Raw genomic sequence first — 18,532 nt, 5'->3', positions numbered from 1 at the left:
TTTTATAAACCTTCAACTTCCTCTTTGTGTTAAAAAAAACATTTTTCTCAATAATTTAAAGTGGCAGCCCCTCAGCTTCTCAGCTATAGACATGGGAATTCCGGACTAAATCCTCGTTTTTGTGAAATCAATGGATCTCTTGAAGTTACCAGTCTCCTCATGAACACAGAACAGTACTTCTGAAAGTAAATATGATTTGTTGTTCTATTCTACAAGTACTACAAGTATATTTATACAAATCTATAGTAAACCTGAAATAATTAGAAAAGTCCTTGGCAGCCCCTGATAAATGGCTTTTACTCCAATTATGAGAAGATAAAGATTTTTTTTAATCATGGGATTTCCTGAGTAAATTTTCACTTGCTTCTCCAGAATCCCAGATATGGGAAATATAACCCAAGGCATATTGTTCTTTATAAGATTCACTCTATCTCTATGGACTGTTCAACCCAAAGTAAACCATTAATTCTACTGAGTACACTCAGGCAGACAGTAATCACCCAGGCTGTCAGTGACAGATATAAGGTAGCCTATTAAATTATAAATATTAGGCTAGTATTTAGGACATTCTATGATAAATATTCTATCCTTTAGACTTGCCATCTATAAATAAAAAACTGTGTCCTACACAATTAATAGTATTTTATCGAGAGGAATAACAAATTCCACAGAAAAGACTCTAAATTTACTATATCCAAACACACATATATATCTTGTTGGCCATTAGCTTATGCCTATTTTCCTATCTCAGTCAACCTAATTTTCCCTAAGTTTGTTCTGGAGTAAAAAAACCCAAGGAATAATGGGTTGACAGACAATGGATGGAGAGATGCAGAGAGAAAATCTTAATTGATTTTGTGTTGCTATAATAAGAGTTGTGAGTCTGTGTAACTTATAAAGTAAAGAGGTTTACTTGGCTCATGTTTCGGGTTGCTGGAAAGTCCAAACAGCATAGTGCCAGTGTCCTCTTGAAAACGTCTTTGGCTATGTTAAAACATGACAGAAAATCAAAAAGAGAAATAGGCGCATGCCAAAGAGACCAAGCACATGATGTGGCCTCACTTTATAACAAACTGCTTTCATGAGAACTAACTTATTCCTCTGACACTCAGATCCTACCTCATGAGACCAGCATTAATCCATTCCTGAAGTATACCTTCCATTAGGCCCCAATTCTTAAAGTTTCCACTACTTCAACACTGCCAGACTGAGGACCAAGCTTCTACCACATAGACTTTTGAGTAACAAACCATATCCAAACCAGAGCAGAGAACAAGTTAGGAACTCAAAAAGATCACCCAATTAAGGAGTTAGTGCTTCTTTCTTTTCCAGCATAATTTATTACCAGATCATTTCTACCCAGCATTCTAACAATTTATCATAAATTTGGGGCCTCTGAGTCAGATGGATTTGGATTTGAGTCTCAGTTTTGCTGCTTACCCACTGTGGGGTTTTGAACAAAACAACAAACCTTTCAGAATCAATTTCTCCTTCTATAAAATGAGGATATAAATGACTTTTTAGGTTGTTTCATGATTACATGAAATTATACATGTAAAGAAGTGCAGTATTAGGTCCCAAATAAATATTCTATAAATAAATCCTGTTGATAGTGGTAGATTTTATATGCCTTTCTTCAGTATTCATATCTACTAGTTGTTTGATATTTTATAGCATTGTTGTTGGGGTAGGCTCAGGCCCTATTTAATGAGCTGGTACAAAACACTATATCTCTTCAGCAATAAGATATATGTTTTATCATGTTTTAAAATATGACTTTTGTCTTTGTAAAATTCCTACTCATCTTTTTGAATATAAGTTGATTTTAAGTCATGACCCTGGATTTTAAAGATTCTCCAGTGTGTCAATAGACTTATTTTAAGTTATGATTATCTGAGTGTCATATAATCTAACCAGAGCTATGAGCAAAAGTTCCTTCCTAACCATTCTTCTGAGTGATCCAGAGGAGCCATTTAATTAAACTGAATTGAACCTTATGTTTCATGTCACCCTTCACTAAGTGGTAAGGTCTATGAAAGAAATAGTAAATTATAAGTCCTAAACCCAGCAAAGTTCAATCACCTACTGTATTAGTCCAGTTTCTCTTGTTATAACAAAATACCTAAGGCTGGACACTTTATAAAGAAGTGAGGTTTACTTAGCTCACAGTTTTACAGGCTGAAAATCCAAGATGAGGGGGTCCTATCTGTTTGGCTTCTGGTGAGAACCCTCCTGACTATATCACTTTATGGAATATGGAATCATGGTAAGAATATATGAGATAAGGAGAGATCACATGGAAAGATAAAAAGCCAGAGCATGAGGAGGGACCAGTCCTGCTCTTTTTTTTTTTTTTTAATTTTTATTGTTGGTTGTTCAAAACATTACATAGTTCTTGATATATCATATTTCACACTTTGATTCAAGTGGGTTATGAACTCCCATTTTTACCCCGTATACAAATTGCAGAATCACATCAGTTACACATCCATTGATTATAACAATCCAGTCTCAAGGGAACTATATAGATCCCATAATAACTATTTAACCCTTTCCAAGGGCAGCTGCCCCAACAACTTAATTACCTTACTTTAAGCCCTACTTCTTAAAGGTCCTACCACCTGAACATGGCCATACTGATAGCCAAGCTTCCAACATACGTACCTTTCAGAGACAAACCACATCCAAACTATAGCACTTGGAAAATTGTGGAAGGTAGTAAGCTTCAAAATAATGAACTCTTGGGAAATCAATGTCCATATGAAGCCCAGAAAGGGAGAAATAAACCTATCAGCATTCTATAATTCTTCATACTCCCATGGCCTCATATTGCTCATATTGACTCTGTGTGTGTGTGTTTGTGTGTGTGTGTGTGTACGTGCATAGTAGAAATTGAACCCAGTGTCAATCACATACTCTCCCCCTGAGTTACACCCTGGACCCCCAACCCTTTAATTAATTGATTAATTGATGTTAGGGTTTGAAATGAGGGGCATGTGTATACTAAGCATGTGTTCCATCATTGAACTATATCTCCAGACCTCACACTGGTTCTTGAGCCATTTCAGCAGATTGACCACACACATATGCCACTGATCAAAGGCAGGGTTTATGGAGGAACTTGAACACAGTTTTCTGTATGAACATGATCAGGGTAATGACTGATTTTCAGTATTCTTTTATTCTCTGAAGTGAAGACCAAGCCTGAAAGGGTAGCTCAAAATGATATCTTTACCACTGTTGAAAATGTGAAATTTCTGGGGTTTAGAGTTGGATGTAACAAAAAGTTAAGTGCCTCACTCCTTTTTTCTAGAATCATTCAGAGTCATTATTTCCCTTCTTGAGGTCTTAGTTATCTCCCTGGAATAACCAAAACAAAAAGACTTTGTGCTTTGAGATTATACTATCCTTATGCTAGATACTTCTGTGCTTTTTATTAAATTTGTCAATATACCTAGAATATCCTTATAGCTGCACTACCAGTGACAAATGCATTTGAGAACACTTAACCCAGTTCACTGCCTCCACTGTATATCAACCTAAATCCATTTGATCACTAGTGCTTTCACCAACCCTATGGATACTGATTCCATGGTTTGTTTATTTGTATAGCATAAGTTCATCTCCAGATCTAAAATAACATTTCCTTGATGCAATTTCATCCTGTTTCTTTCTTGGATTGTTTTTTACAAAGATGATGGTGTTCTTAGGGTCAAGTTACTCTGGAAAAACACTGAAGGACCTCCCTGCAGACTGAGTCCCAGAGGCCTGGTGGCAGGTCACAACATTTCTGTTTCCTCTACAGTGATATATCCTTACAGAAGATAGGAAGACTTGACAGTCTGACAGAAACTTAAAGTGTGAAGATGAATAAAAGATACATCACTCCTGATTGGTATATAAAAAAAGCTGTCAGTTGATGTAAGCAGTATTCTAAAAACATACAGTACCATATCAGGGCTAGAGAGTGTTAGATAGAAAAAAAGGTTGGCAGATGGACAATTTTTGATAGTCAGGTCTATGTGGATGTGAAAACCAAGCTGAGAAGGAGTTTGTTAGTTCTCATCTGTTGCCTTGCTTTGCAACCCATATTTGAAAGCTTTTATTTCTCTTTCTTTGACTTCCCTCAAGGCTACATTATTAGCTAGTAGGTAGATTATCATCTAGGTGCTATGTCTAATGTGAATGGTGACAGGCAGGAAATTCTAATCAAAATATATTACTCACTGATGCTTTGCCTGTAATTCTACCACTAGAGATTTATATTGGAGGAATGTACTACAACTCAGACACTCTGGGATGGAGAAACATTCAATGTGTTCTAATGGGGATGAATTTCCAGCCATTTGTGGACCTAGAGCATTAGGAAGTGGAGGTCAGCAAGAAATGAAGTGAGAGGGCAGGATACAGAAAGGAAACATCTGAAGTCACAAAATTTTAATATTGTCTGCTTCACACTGTTATAGAAACATTTGAGGACATTCATCTAACCTTTACCTGATGCATGAATGTACGTCAAAACATTCCCATGAGTGTTCATCCTATCTCCAGAGATAGCTTCTTTCTTAATGAAGAAGAAGTTAAATATATTATTAAGAGATTCTGAACTTTAAAAAGGTATATCTGGTGGAAATTCTGAATCTGCTTCATTGTATCTTCCTTATTATTGATGTTTGTTGTTCATAGAATTAGACTACCTCTTTATCCCTATGAGGGTTCTCTGGATGTGAAAGAGATCTTTACTAGTCCCTACCACAAATAAAGATTTTCCTCTCATTCCTTTTTGGTTTTTTTAATATTTATTTTTTAGTTGTAATTTGACACAATACCTTTATTTTTTATTTATTCTTATGTGGTGCTGAGGATCAAACCCAGGGCCTCGCATGTGCTAGGCGAGTACTCTACCACTGAGCCACAACCCAAGCCCTCCTTTTTGTTTAAAAAAATGTTTTAGGATGTATTCTTGGGAAGTTCTGAACTTTGGAAAATTCAGTCTTGTAGGAATTCCAAATTTGCTTCCTTCTATCTTCCATACTATTAATGATATAGTGCTTAGAAGGCAATATCTGTACTTTTAATTTCATCAGCTACTGGGCCTTATAACAATAGCTATTTTATTTACCTTCCTTTTTGCTCAAGATAAAGTTCAAGCAACTTAGGAGAAACCTTCTTTGCAAGGGCTTTTTAGTTTTTATCCACCTACACCTGTTTCAATCCCAAGTTTTTAAACCTTGGAGGGGAGAAGACTTGAAGCCCTCTAGATTTTTTAAAAAATCCTTCTAGCTTATAGAAAAGATATGACAATTATTATTTAGTTTATACATGAGGAAATTTAGATGTCTGAAATTTAAAGAGAGACCAAGTTAAAGTACCCGATTCTCATAGCTAATATGTGGAGTTAATATTCTAAACTAGAACTGAAACCCAAGTCTAACTCCAGAGCCTAGGCTCATAAGTAGCACATCAGACTATTAGCAGAACAGCTATCACATATTAAATGGGCATTATGAGCCAGGTACTGATATAGTTTGTATACATTAAATCAGTAATTTTAGAATATCCATGCTTTTTGAGGGCTCATTGCTGTTTTCTAGAGTCCAACACAGTGCCTGGCACAAAATAGGCATTCACTAAAGTTTACATGAAATGAACAACTTTCTGTGGTAGAGATTGTTGGTCACTTTATACAAATAAAATAAAATGAAATTTAAAGAGATTATACAGCCAGAAATTGGTAAATCCCCCAATTCTGCCACCCTGTGTGTGTCTCAATGTCCGAAGGTTAAGGAATGTCAGCAAATGAAAAGGAAGGCTTCTAGTAATAAGTGTATAGAATTAAGATCCCTGCTGCTGCTGATGCTGCTGCTGCTGCTTGAACTTCTAGAGAATCCTACTGATTTTTACTTTATCTTTTCACCTGTCCCAGAATATCTCCTATTGCCCAAACTTGTGGCCCAGTTATTCATGGGGCACAACATACGAAAGGTAATTCTCCTGTCTTAAAGGTGGTTGCTCCAGTGCAGCCTAGCATATTTTCATATTCCATATGCATGAATTAAACAGAAATATAGAGATTATTTCTTCCCTTAAATTCCCTAAAAATTTTATCCATTTCAAACTACTTCCAGAGTGTAGTGATATTAGGGTGCAGAATGTAGTGATGCAAATGTTGGGGATTCTAATATAAAATGTAACACTAAATAATTGCATGACCAGGTTGGGGTTGTAGCTCAGTGGTAGAGCACTTTCCTAGTATGGTTGAGGCACCAGCTCAATCTTCAACACCACATAAAAGCAAATAAATAAAAAATAAAAGTTAAATTCTTTAAAAAATAATAATTGTGTACCCTTAGACAACTTTTTATTTATCAATTAGAGAGAATATGGAATACATGCCTTATCTACTTCACAATTTATTGAAAAGATAAATGAAACAGTTGGAAAATACCCAGAGGACAGAAATAAAATGTTCTGTATATGTATGAGATGTTACCAATTGTGGAATGACATTAGAGCACCAATTATTGAATGACATTATAGAGTACATAATCCCTATATTGCTCATTCACTCCTAGTCAATATTTAGAAAAAAAGAGAAAGGCTAACTGGGAAAGTCTTAGGATTAGACCTTATCATGTATAGTCTTAAACATAACATGAATCATTTTCCATTTCCTAAGCCTCAAATTCTTCATATGTAAAGTTAAGACTTCTTTCTAATCTAAGACTGTTATGAGACTCCTTGTAATCAAACCATGATATACACTAAGTTTCCTATATTAAGCTTTCTCCACCTTGACCAGGGCTGCAGGTTGTCTGAACACCACAGGGACCTGGAAATGCAAAGAAAAAGTTGAATCTAAGTGGGCTAGGCTCTGTCAGCTTATCAGCTGCAAGTGGTGTTCAGCACTAAGTGAATTGCACTTAATGAATTAAAGATGAAAGAGACAGCAGGGAGCATGAATGCAGGAGAAGACCTTTCATTTCAAATTTTAAGGGCTCATTTTATGACTATTTGGGATCTGCAGATCAGAATTTTTCCACTCTTCCCTTAATTGTTTACTTGAAACAGCATGTTCTGTTTGAAATGATGGGAGCATTGGGAATGGACAGGGAAACCAGACTAAGACTTCAAATTGGTAAACAAAGCCTGCTGTATCTTAGCCAGTGAGTCTCCTTCAGGCATAGGGACAGTGAGGGAGGGACACAGTGAGTAAGTTTCAGTTTGACTATGGATCTAAGTGTCAGATTACAGATTTTACATGACTAATAGCCAGTTCCTTACTGATTTTTTAATTATGTACTCAGGCAAGTTATAGAATCTATGGGTTTGAAAGAATTAGATCATCTTTATGATGCCTTCTTCTTATTTGATTCTTGGAAAGTTATTTGTGTCTCAATTTATGTGATGTGGCCATAGCATTCCTTAGAATATCTGAAGCTCAAGTGTGAGAAGTATAGCTGCTCTAGATGGTTATATGATCCCAGATCAAAGCTCCTCCTCCAATAGGTTATGAGAAATAACTTGAAATTAAAACAATGTAAGGTCATAAAGCTTTCTTATAAGTAATAGGGTATTGCAAGTCTGTTTTAGCTTTCGGATACTATAACAAAAATACATTTTGTTGAGATAATAAACTTAAAAGATGAAAGGTTTATTCTGGCTCATAATTTTGGAAGTTTTAGTTCATCATTGGCCCCAGTGCTTTTAGGCCTCTGACAAAGCAGTATATCATGGTAGAAAGCACCATCTGGAGCAACTTGCTTACCTCATGGAAGCCAGGACACAAAAAGAAAAAAGTCCCAGTATCCCCCTCGAGGGCTCATCCCCAATGACCTAAGACTTCTTACTAGGCCCCACCTCTTAAAGTTTTCCACCACCTTGCAATAACACCATATTCTATTGGACCAAGCCTCTAAAAGCACATGACCCTTTCAGGTACATTCTAGAGCCAAATTATAGAAAGCCATTCTGCAAACATGGTTTCCAGGAACTCCAAAATGAAGTAGTTTTGTGTCCAGGGAAGCTATTAACCATGGCTTTGAGCCAAACTGAATGCATAACACCAAAATGGTATGCAATAGTTGACTAAACTCATTTGTTGTTGCTGCTGTTTTGTAGTTGAGACACATACATACTTATTAAGTAAAAGCTTAAATATATGTAGTTTTGTGTTGGATCTGATCCAAGCTCACCAATCCAGTCCTTACACCTGTGCATTTGAGGTTCCAACTATTTCTCTCCTTTTTCTCTTCAAGACTAGATCCTCTAGACATGACAGACTTTGTTCTAACATCCTCTGGAGACAATCCAGTAGTGAAAGGTCACTGACCTCTAAAAGGAGATAAATTTCCAAAATGATAAGGCAGGATAAAATTTTGAGGAATTAAACAATTGCAGTTGACAATAGTGCTATTGTATGATTTGCATTTCAGCTAATGCTTATAATTTTAGCAAGTGTTTCACCAGTGCTACATAATTAGGAAAATTAAATGCCATGTCACCTTGAATACATAATTCTGTAAAGAAACAAGAGACCTCCACAAAATTCTGGAACTTTGGAAGGTACAAGGAAAGGGCAGAAAGCATGGATGGGAAGGAAAAGTTACAGTCACACCCTTCCAATCAAAAGGATAATTTATTAGAGGTTCACAATCTCTTATCCCAATTCTGATATCCAAAAGCTCTGTAAACTGGAGGTTATTTTTTCATTAATTTGGTGCCAAATCTCATTTGGAAGCAAAACTTGACCTGAATTGACATGAATTTAGTCTTTATCCCTTTTAGTATGAATATTCAAACTAATGTTTTTTTTTTTCCTGCAGGAATGTTAATAGCTTGATTATGGGATGTTTCCCCAGACACTGCAGGAAGTGTTATATAATAAACAGTAATACTGTGTGTTACCTAAAATCTGAAAAAAAATTGAATTCTGAAACACAGATAACAGATGATGGACCTAGAATAATGATAACTTAACATTTATGGAGTACTTGCCATCTGCATGACGCTGTGCTAATTTCTTTTCATTTCGTTTAATCATCACAAACACTAGGAGGTAGATATTATGAGCACTTTCATTTTAAAGTTTATAAACTAGTTCTCAGAGAGGTTAAATAGCTTACACAGAGTTACACAGCTTTTAGTCAGGCCAGGATTTGGACCCATAGCCATTCAACTTTAAAATCTGGATGCTTAACTCTTGCATTCTATTGGCTGGGAGAATTAAGCAGTTGTGAAGGACATTGTGGCTCTTTGTGGGCTTCATACAGAAGGAGAATAGGATACCACACATTATATGTTGCTTGAGGACCAATATCTTATCTCCAAATATGCCCCTGTCTCATCCCTATTCTCTGAGTCACTACTAATATGTCTTTAATCCTTGAAACACAGTGTTTTTCACAGGGACCCTCTCCCTCAGAAATCACATAACTAGCTTGTTAAAGGACAGATTCCTGGGATCTACCCAGACCTAATAAATCAGACTTGATAGATTTGGGAACTGAGTTGATTTTACATACATTAGAGATTGAATAAAAAGTGAATGCCCTGAGAAAAGTCAATCATTAACCTTTATTAACTAATATCTTACTATCTGATCTTTGGTTAATACCTAGCTGGAATGGCAGGAATGAACTCATGGATGGGAACGTGGGAAGTCGAAGATGTCTGAAAAGTAGATCAGGAAACTAAAATGGTGAGATACGCAAAGAAAAAAAAAAGAAGGGTAGGACAGTATGTGTCCCTATTTTGGCAATATGTGATAAGGGCAAATCCTCACAACCTGAATTAGAATAATTTTAGAAGCAAACCTCTCATTTTTTGTAACCCAGAGAACCTATCTATTATCACATTGATATAGCAACTCTGGTACAGAAAAGATAGTTATCTTAATTAGATAAAAAGGAAACTGAGAACCAAATGAGTTCTTCAAAGACATCAATTGATTAACACTAGTTTTTGGGCCAGAGTTTCTGGAGGCCAGAGCCTCCAATCTTATGCTATTTCAGTCTTCAATTATTTTTTTCCATTGATCTAGAGAGGAGAAGACATCAAATAAAACCTAGAGAAACAGGTCTCAAATTTTGAAAAATTCAATGATACACATTTTTTTAACCCACTAGGTAATTTAAACATGTTTAAATAGTATGCTACAAAAAGTATTACGCAGCACTAAAAAATGACAAAATCATGGAATTTGCAGGGAAATGGATGGCACTAGAGCAGATTATGCCAAGTGAAGCTAGCCAATCCCTAAAAAACAAATGCCAAATGTCTTCTTTGATGTAATGAGAGCATCTAAGAACAGAGCAGGGATGAAGAGCAGGAGGAAAAGATTAACATTAAACAGAGACATGAGGTGGGAAGGAACGGGAGAGAGAAGGGAAATTGCATGGAAATGGAAGGAGACCCTCATTGTTACACAAAATTACATATAAGAGGTTGTGAGGGGAAAGGGGGAAAAAAACAAGGGAGAGAATCGAATAACAGCAGATGGGGTAGAGAGAGAAGAGGGGAGAAATGAATGACAGTACAGGGGGTAGAGAGAGAAGNGGGGGATAGTAGGGGATAGGAAAGGTAGCAGAATACAACAGTCACTAATATGGCATTATGTAAAAACATGGATGTGTAACCGATATGATTCTGCAATTTGTATTTGGGGTAAAAATGGGAGTTCATAACCCACGTGAATCAAATGTATGAAAGATGATATGTCATGAGCTTTGTAATGTTTTGAACAACCAATAAAAAAATACCAGCAAAAAAAAAAGAGCAAAGAGGGGAACTGAAATGCACAACTGATATATCACATATTTGGGGATTGTTTTTTAACTTTTATTGGATATTTTATGCTTGTTATCAAGGAATGCTGAACATTTTGATTTTTATACTTTTATGAATATTTAATTCTTGTTTGCTAGTTTCTCAATCTTACCTATTCATTTTTGCCTATATGTCTTAATCATTTCCATAGCAACAAAATGTGATCTCAGACAGGATCAAAATAACCAGAAAAAAATAGGTGAAGTCCAACAAGTGATTATTCCAATTCAGACTAAGTGCTGTCTATAGCAGTTCTTCTTAGACTTCAGTGTACATTCTAATCACTTTGGAACTCTTGTTAAAGTGTAAAACCTGATTCAGTAGGTTTTGGATGGGACCTGAGATTCTGTACTTCTAATAACCTTTCTGGTAATGCTGAGACTGCTTGTTCCCAGATCACATTTTGAGTAGCCAGGAACATGAACTATCAAGCAGCATATGCAAATGAGCACATTTGTGGTCCTGGAGGAAGCAGTGTTTTGGACAGCAGCCCTGATGAGCATGCCAGATCTGATATTAACTAACTGGGTGACCTTGAGCAAACATGTTTGCTTCTCTGAGTCTGTTTTCTCATCTGTGAAATTATAAATTTGGCCTGGATTATCTCTAAGATCACTTTGGATTGTAAAATTCTTTGACTCTCTGGTGAAAAAATAAGACACATTAGAACCAAGGCTTAATGTGAGGGCAAATTGACCCTCTATCCCAAGGAAAGGGAGGGAAGAGAAAAACTGTCATGACTGTTGTATATATCTTCTTAATTCCAAATTGTATATGTGTTCTAAGGTAATATATTTCTTCTTAATGCAGAAATTGGCATTCCCCATGAAGAAGAGACAACATTGAGTAACAGATAATTTTTGGCATCTTTCCAATTCAGCCTCCCCTAGTGACTTTTCATAGTTAACATCTTGGGATACTTCCTCCTGATACTGCCTCTTGGATCACAGAGCAAATCCATTGCATGTCCATTGATCTCCAGTACTGGTACTTGAGATTATACTCAGTGTCACCTGATTCCAGGAGATATAATGGAGAAGTGCACAGAATCACCACCTACCTTGCAGGTAGAGCCTTCCTTTCTTCAGGGGGAGAATCTGATTCTGCAACCACAAATGCAGCATCTGACTGAGGAGAACCCTGCTCTGAGAGGCCAACTCATGCCTCCTCTGACTACCCCAATGATGTCTGTACCATACTCACTTGAGAATCTCACCCAATTTCATGGTGATCCTGCCAGTGTCTCAGGGTTTCTTGCTCAGGTAACTACATACTTAACAGCTTTCAAGATTCCCAATTCTGTTAATGGTACCCAGAACAAGCTCGTTTTTGACTACCTATCCCAACAAATGGAAAGTTGTGGGGTCACATCCGGATCTGATCAGAGTACTATATTAAAGCAACATGAGAGCTTTGTTCATGACTTCCAGCAGTCATTTGATGAACCCATGAAACAAGAAATGAACCCTTTGATGAATACTAAGGTTGACAAAGGAGACACCCCTTCTCAAAATGTGACTTGTACTGAAACAAATCCGAGTGATCAGTTCCAAGAGGGACTAGCTGAGCCCATCCAGGATAAAGAGAGTGTTGCAGATATGATGGGCAACCTCCCTGACCTGATCATTCAGTGCATTCAGTTGGATAAGAAACATAATGACAGGCCAGAGCTCCTACAATCAGAGACTCAGCTCCCAACGTTGGCTTCCCTCACCCACCATCAATCTCTCTCCAGTACCACAGGCCTACCATCTAGGGAAGAGTCTTCACAACTTCGGGGAGGCCAGTTACCTCTTACCCCAGCCAAAAGAGCCCGCCAACAAGAAACTCATTTGTGCCTCTACTGCAACCAGGCTGATCACTTCACAAGAGATTGCCTTGCCAAACGCTCTCGATCCCCAGCAAGTACAAACAATCCAGATCACCAGTAAGAAAAGCCCAGGAGGGTCAAAATGACCAACTTATATCCTTCTCACCCACAGCCTTACTGATTTATATCCTGCACTAACTCTATACTACAGATGGAGAACTGCAATGCTACTTTACAGATAGCCATGAACCCTTTTGCTTCTGGAAATGTAATCAACCAGATCGTGTTCATTTGGAAGTAACTCCTTACCAAACCTTATCTAACAATGAGGAAAACAATTCACAGGCACTTCTATAGTTTGGATCAATTCCTCCAAGAGTACTGTAAGTCTGCAGGTAAAACACTGCCCATCCTGAACCAAAAAAAAAAAAAAAAAACCTGGAAGTGTTGGGAATCTCATCTCCACCAATGGATGAGATCTAGGTTGAGTTTATTGGCCTAGTCCATTTCTTGTGTGCTTATGACTGAGTCCAAGCCTTTTACCCTGGCCCTCATTGATCTATATCCTAGTTTCCTGTTGGTTTAGGTCCTCTGCCTAAAATCTTAGTTGCATTACCATAACTTGCCAATATTCTCCTCCTAGAAAGCGGATCCTGCTCCACATATAGATTGGGGTATAGCTTCAACACAAACCAAACTTCCTGGAACCACAGCTTTGTCACCTTATGTAATTAGTTTCCATCCAAAGTCCCCTATTTGCCCAAAAAACTGAACCTGTTGCCTACTGACAAATCATATTTTATGGCCATTTGAATATTGCTTGGAATTATTGATCTCTTCTATGGGCTAACCCTTCTGGCAGGTGCATTCTAACAGCCATGCCCTAACAATCCCAGGATTCTCCCTCTTCCCTAATGATCATAGATTGAGGTTCCAGAATATCTTACCGATAAGCAAAAATGATTTAGGATAATGACCTCTGAAAGATATTTAATGAGACCTAAAAAGTTCTCCTACATAGTTACTATAACTGCAGTGTTATTTATGCTTTGGACAGAGAACCTGGCCAAAATAATCTCCCTAAGGACTAAGAGTCAGGCTCTGCAGTAATTCCTGACTCTAAGGACCTCAATTTGGTCATTATCTAGGATCACTGTCCAGCACTATAGGTCTCTACCCTTACAGACCGCTCGCTTCTGGGGTTACTTATCTAATTGAGGATCATGAAAAACAATGAATGGAAGACAAGTTTCTGAACCATCCCATCTGAAAAATCCCAGTATACATACATTAACACGATCTGTACACAAAACTCAAGAAGTGATAAGCTTGATTGCTTGTGTTGTACTCTTGGCACATACCAACTCTGTATATAGATAGATGATGCTTCTGAGCTAAAGTAATGCTGTGCTGGAAAGGCATAACTCCATAAAATGTTAAGAGTATTCAGTGATGATCAGTTTATGCTTGTAAATTCTAGGCCTTTGGTCACGGCTTCTTAGTGCCATGTATGTCATCATAATGGGTCTCATGAAATCACTAATTACATGTTCTTAGAAACCATCAAGATCTTCTCAGAACATGAAGTGCCATTATATTTCGGCCTTGTCCTGGAGAGTTAGTCTAACTTTTCAGTGTTCAAACCCAACTAGGGTTACTAATCTCATCTGGTAGAACAACAAAGAGATCTTTCCACCCATTGGTGCGTCACCAACCACTGTGCTAACAATTATTTGCATTTTCAAAGGGTTTCCTTTATCCATAGTTTTCTATACATGCACATTACTCCATTAACTCCCTCAATAAGGAAATCTGAATGCACATATTTCAATAACACCAAGCAATTCCCACTGCAGTAATGAGATAGTATGAGATCCTCCAACAGGTAGGTCTATTTGAACTTTGAGTGACTCTGAAATACCTTGGAAGTATCCTGACATATTACCACTAATTTGATAATAAAGGACTAACCCAATGGCCTCTAGTCAGTTACTTTACTGACCTCAATATAGTCCTGAAATATCAATACGATCATTCAGTTGATTTCATCATCAGTCTTTCCTTATCTTAGGGCCACAATTTTTTTTTTATTGTGGACTCTCTCATAAAGAGAGAGTCCACAATAAAAAAATTTCCTATTTTACTCTCCCTTCGTGACAACATTATCTTCTTTTCCAAGAAATCTTCAGAATTCATAACTTCTTAGAAAAGATGATCAATCCAAAGCTGTAACTGCAGGATTAGAGCTTTTGGAGGTCCCTTGTTGAGGCATTCCAAGTCAAGGACATTTTGTACACTATGTAGTTTTATCCAGTAGCCAGGCTGAGCATACTAATGGGAATCTGTGATCATGCTTTTCTGCCTACTAGCTACTAACAATTCTACCACTTCAAAATTTATTATAGTGACAACATCTACTTTATATCATCAAATTCAACAATAATTATTCATTACTTAACATAAAGATAGTCACAAAGGGGTGTCCTCAGAACTTATAGCTAAATGAATTGCTCTGAGAATGAAACTAATTCGAATCCACAGAGAACAGATGCATTCTGTAACTTCAAAGGCTTGGAGAACCCCTATGTCCAATAAAGGATGTAGTTTTAGAGAGACAGATCTGCTACATGATTGATACCACCCAGAAAGATAGGATCTAATTATTTTGTAAGACTGAATAAGATATTGTTAACAGAAGAATGGTCTACTTGGAGTCTGAAAAAGAAGGCAATGAGAAAAAATATAATCACTCATCTCCCTAGCCTCAAAGATTATTGACCAGCACACCATTTGGAAGGTCCACCCTGACAGTATTGTTAAGCCACCAGGCCATTCCAATTTGGCCTTAGCCATTAAGATGGTCACTTGAATACATTTGCTCTGAGTTGATGGTCTTCAAGTAATCAGATTGTAATTGCTTTTCTGTATAAACTTTGTTATGGAGAGAACATTTCCTAACCAACTGACATAAGTGTTCTAGCCTATTTGGCAGTTAATTCTCATTGTAAGTGAATAAATTGGTGTTTGGCTTACTCATCAGTTTCTTGTGGGTTTTAATAGCATCAATCCTTTGTATTCTAATCAACTCTGAGCACACTGAAACAGGATCTCACTATGCACCACAGTGTGAATCATAGTGAGTGCACTCAAGATTGGCCTCCTTAGGAAACTTGTCTCAACATTAGACAGCTTTCCTCTTTATTTCTCTCATTTATCTATAGCTATAATAAGATTTTGAAATACCTATGATTTAAGTTCCTTCACTTTCCTCTACTCATACCCAGAAGCATGGTACCTACCATAAAACATTGTCATTTACAACACTACATAGTTCAGTACAACTGTCATATTATACTGTCATGGATGCAGACATAACATATAACTGTAGGCATGAACCATCAGAGAGCACCATTAGAGAGAGATAACTATATGATTGTCCTTACTCCTACTATCTCCATTTTGTCCAGATGACAACACATAGAACTCATATTGTCACTGCCTTCATTTCTATCCATGATGATAGATACAATAAGTAGCACCTTTACTGAATTCTGGAATATCGTCTCCACCAAGAAACATTTTACCTATCACAATAATCATCTCTGAAGCAAAATAAAACATTTAAGACATACAGAATTTCTTTCAGCGTCTTGGCAAAATTTAATACCACGTGTCCTTGGGAAGGCTTCAGGAGGTTATATTACATCTGTAAAGCCCTCTACACTGATGGCTTTTTCAATATCTTGTTATGAAGCTTTAGGTTACACTTGGTCAAGAGAATTTTTAAAAATCTGTCCATGGAATATAGTGATATAGAGCTTCAATGTTATCATAAGCCAAGAGACACTGTCCATGTTTCAAAAAAAAAATTTCCAGAAGTGAGCTACACCACTTAGTAGAGTTAATAGAACTGTTATAGTGAATGTGTCTCAGTCTCTAAGCCACAATGTCTTGTCATCGATCATGATGATGGCATTGAGCAATCATGTATTAAATTACTGGTAGTACTTCCTGGTGGTGGCTTTGATTCTTGAGTCTGTTTGAACTTGATTCCCACTCGTTGATTTCCTCTTGGGTATAAAATTTAGCTTTCTGGATATCTAGGAAAAGGGAACTAATACTATGTGAATGACTATTTTATAGCAGGCATTGTGCTGAGTGCTTTAATTTTAATACTGCTTATTTAAATTCAATATTAATGAAAGATGGGCTGGGGTTGTGGCTCAGTGGTAGAGCACTTGCCTGGCATGCGTGAGGCCCTGGGTTCAATCCTCAGCACCAGATAAAAATAAAAATAAAATACAGGTATTTTTAAAAAAGAAGGTGTGTCTTAAAAAATATTACATATCCATTTCTAGCAATTAATGCTTACTATAATCATTTGAGTTAGGTGCTATAGATTCAATTTAAAAATGATAAAATGAAGGGTCAGAGCAGTTAATTTATCCACCCCAGTCATGCAGCTAGTGTCTGAGCTAAAATCTGAAAGCGTATCTTTCTGATGCCAGAGGCTTGTGATTGCTGATAAAAAAGGGACATTCTCTAATTCATACCCTTCCTGATTACCAAACTTAATTTTACTTCCCATACCACTCCAAAGAGAGAAACAACTCTAACTGGTGGTCATATAGCCAATGGTTGAAAGTCACATTCTAGACAGCCGTCTATAAAAGAAGCATAGAACAAATTGGTGCTTTCTAGGACTCTGACATTTCATTTGTTTCTAATAGGCTGGAGAAAATTCCTTGACACATCAAAAAAATACACTTTATAAGCCTTATCCAATAGGATAGGCACTTGTTTGCTGAGTCAGGATTTTAACAAAAGTTTTATTTTAACAAAAATGCTTCATATTTTTACAGCTCCTCTTTCAAAGCTATTGAGTCCTTTTTGAATGATTATGTTTACAGTGGTTGAACAATACCAGGAGACAAGGACAACTTTAAAGTCTTCTGATGGTTGCTATCTGCTATCATCATGGAAAAATCAAGGTTAAAATAAGAGTCTGATTAATTCATACAGCAGTCGTTTAGCCATTTAAATTTGAGAACTGGCCGGGTGTGGTGGTGCATGTCTGTAATCCCAGTGGCTCAGAGGCTGAGGAAGGAGGATTCTGAGTTCAAAGTCATCCTCAGCAAAAGTGAGACCCTGTCTCTAAATAAAATTCAAAATAGGGTTGGGAACATGATTTAGTAGTCTAGTGCCCCTGAGTTCAATCCCTGATACAAATTAATTGATTAATTAATTTGAGAACTGTCCTTACTGTATCATCTTCAGGGACTATCTCATCCAAAATTCTGACTCTAAGAAGAAATTATGGGGAGATAGTCTTGTTTTCTTTAATATCAAACATGAGTTTAGTAACAACTACCAAGCATCATGTTTCCCCTTGCTATCCATAATGATTCTATTATCCATGAATCCCTTATTAAATCTATTTGTTTATAGCCTTTAATACCTAATGAGGCAATAGAAATCATAAGTTTACAACCTGTATTTTAAATAAGACTTCTCCTTACATTCAGTAACTTCATCTGTGTGTAATGTAAAGGCATTCTTCTCCCATTTCAATTTTTTCCAGATATGAAAGGACCTGATACTGATTCCTTTGATTTTTGATAAGTGTCCTCCAAAGTCCCACATGTTAATTACACCATCATTGTAGCACTATTGGGAGGTGGAGGAATCCTTAAGAGGTGGGGGCCAGTAGGAGGAAGTTACATCATAGGGGGCATTCTCTAGCCTCTTTCTCCTTCTCTCTTTGCTTCCTGGCTATGAGATGAACATACTTCTGCCATGGACTCCTGCCATGATGTATTAACTTGCCACAGGGCCAAAGGCAATAGGACCAAGCAACCATAGGCTGAAACCTCTGAAAAGTGAGCCAACACAAAC

The 18,532-nt window shown here is 37.0% G+C and overlaps 1 protein-coding gene across 1 annotated transcript; it reads left to right on the top strand.

Moving 5' to 3' along the window:
* The first annotated feature begins 11,432 nt into the window (after positions 1 to 11,432).
* Positions 11,433 to 15,669, top strand: Rtl4 (retrotransposon Gag like 4). Its single transcript, XM_048796856.1, has one exon. It carries the CDS (start codon positions 11,859 to 11,861, stop codon positions 12,756 to 12,758), a length of 900 nt encoding a protein of 299 aa, XP_048652813.1. The 5' UTR covers positions 11,433 to 11,858; the 3' UTR covers positions 12,759 to 15,669.
* The last annotated feature ends 2,863 nt before the right edge of the window (positions 15,670 to 18,532 follow it).

This window comes from Marmota marmota, unplaced genomic scaffold (assembly GCF_001458135.2).
Source record: "Marmota marmota marmota unplaced genomic scaffold, marMar, whole genome shotgun sequence".
NCBI lineage: Eukaryota > Metazoa > Chordata > Mammalia > Rodentia > Sciuridae > Marmota > Marmota marmota.
This window is presented reverse-complemented; position numbering and strand designations above follow the sequence as displayed.

Coding starts and splice junctions, on each gene's coding strand:
- Rtl4 (XM_048796856.1), top strand. CDS start 11,859: ATGGAGAAGTGCACAGAATCACCACCTACCTTGCAGGTAGAGCCTTCC.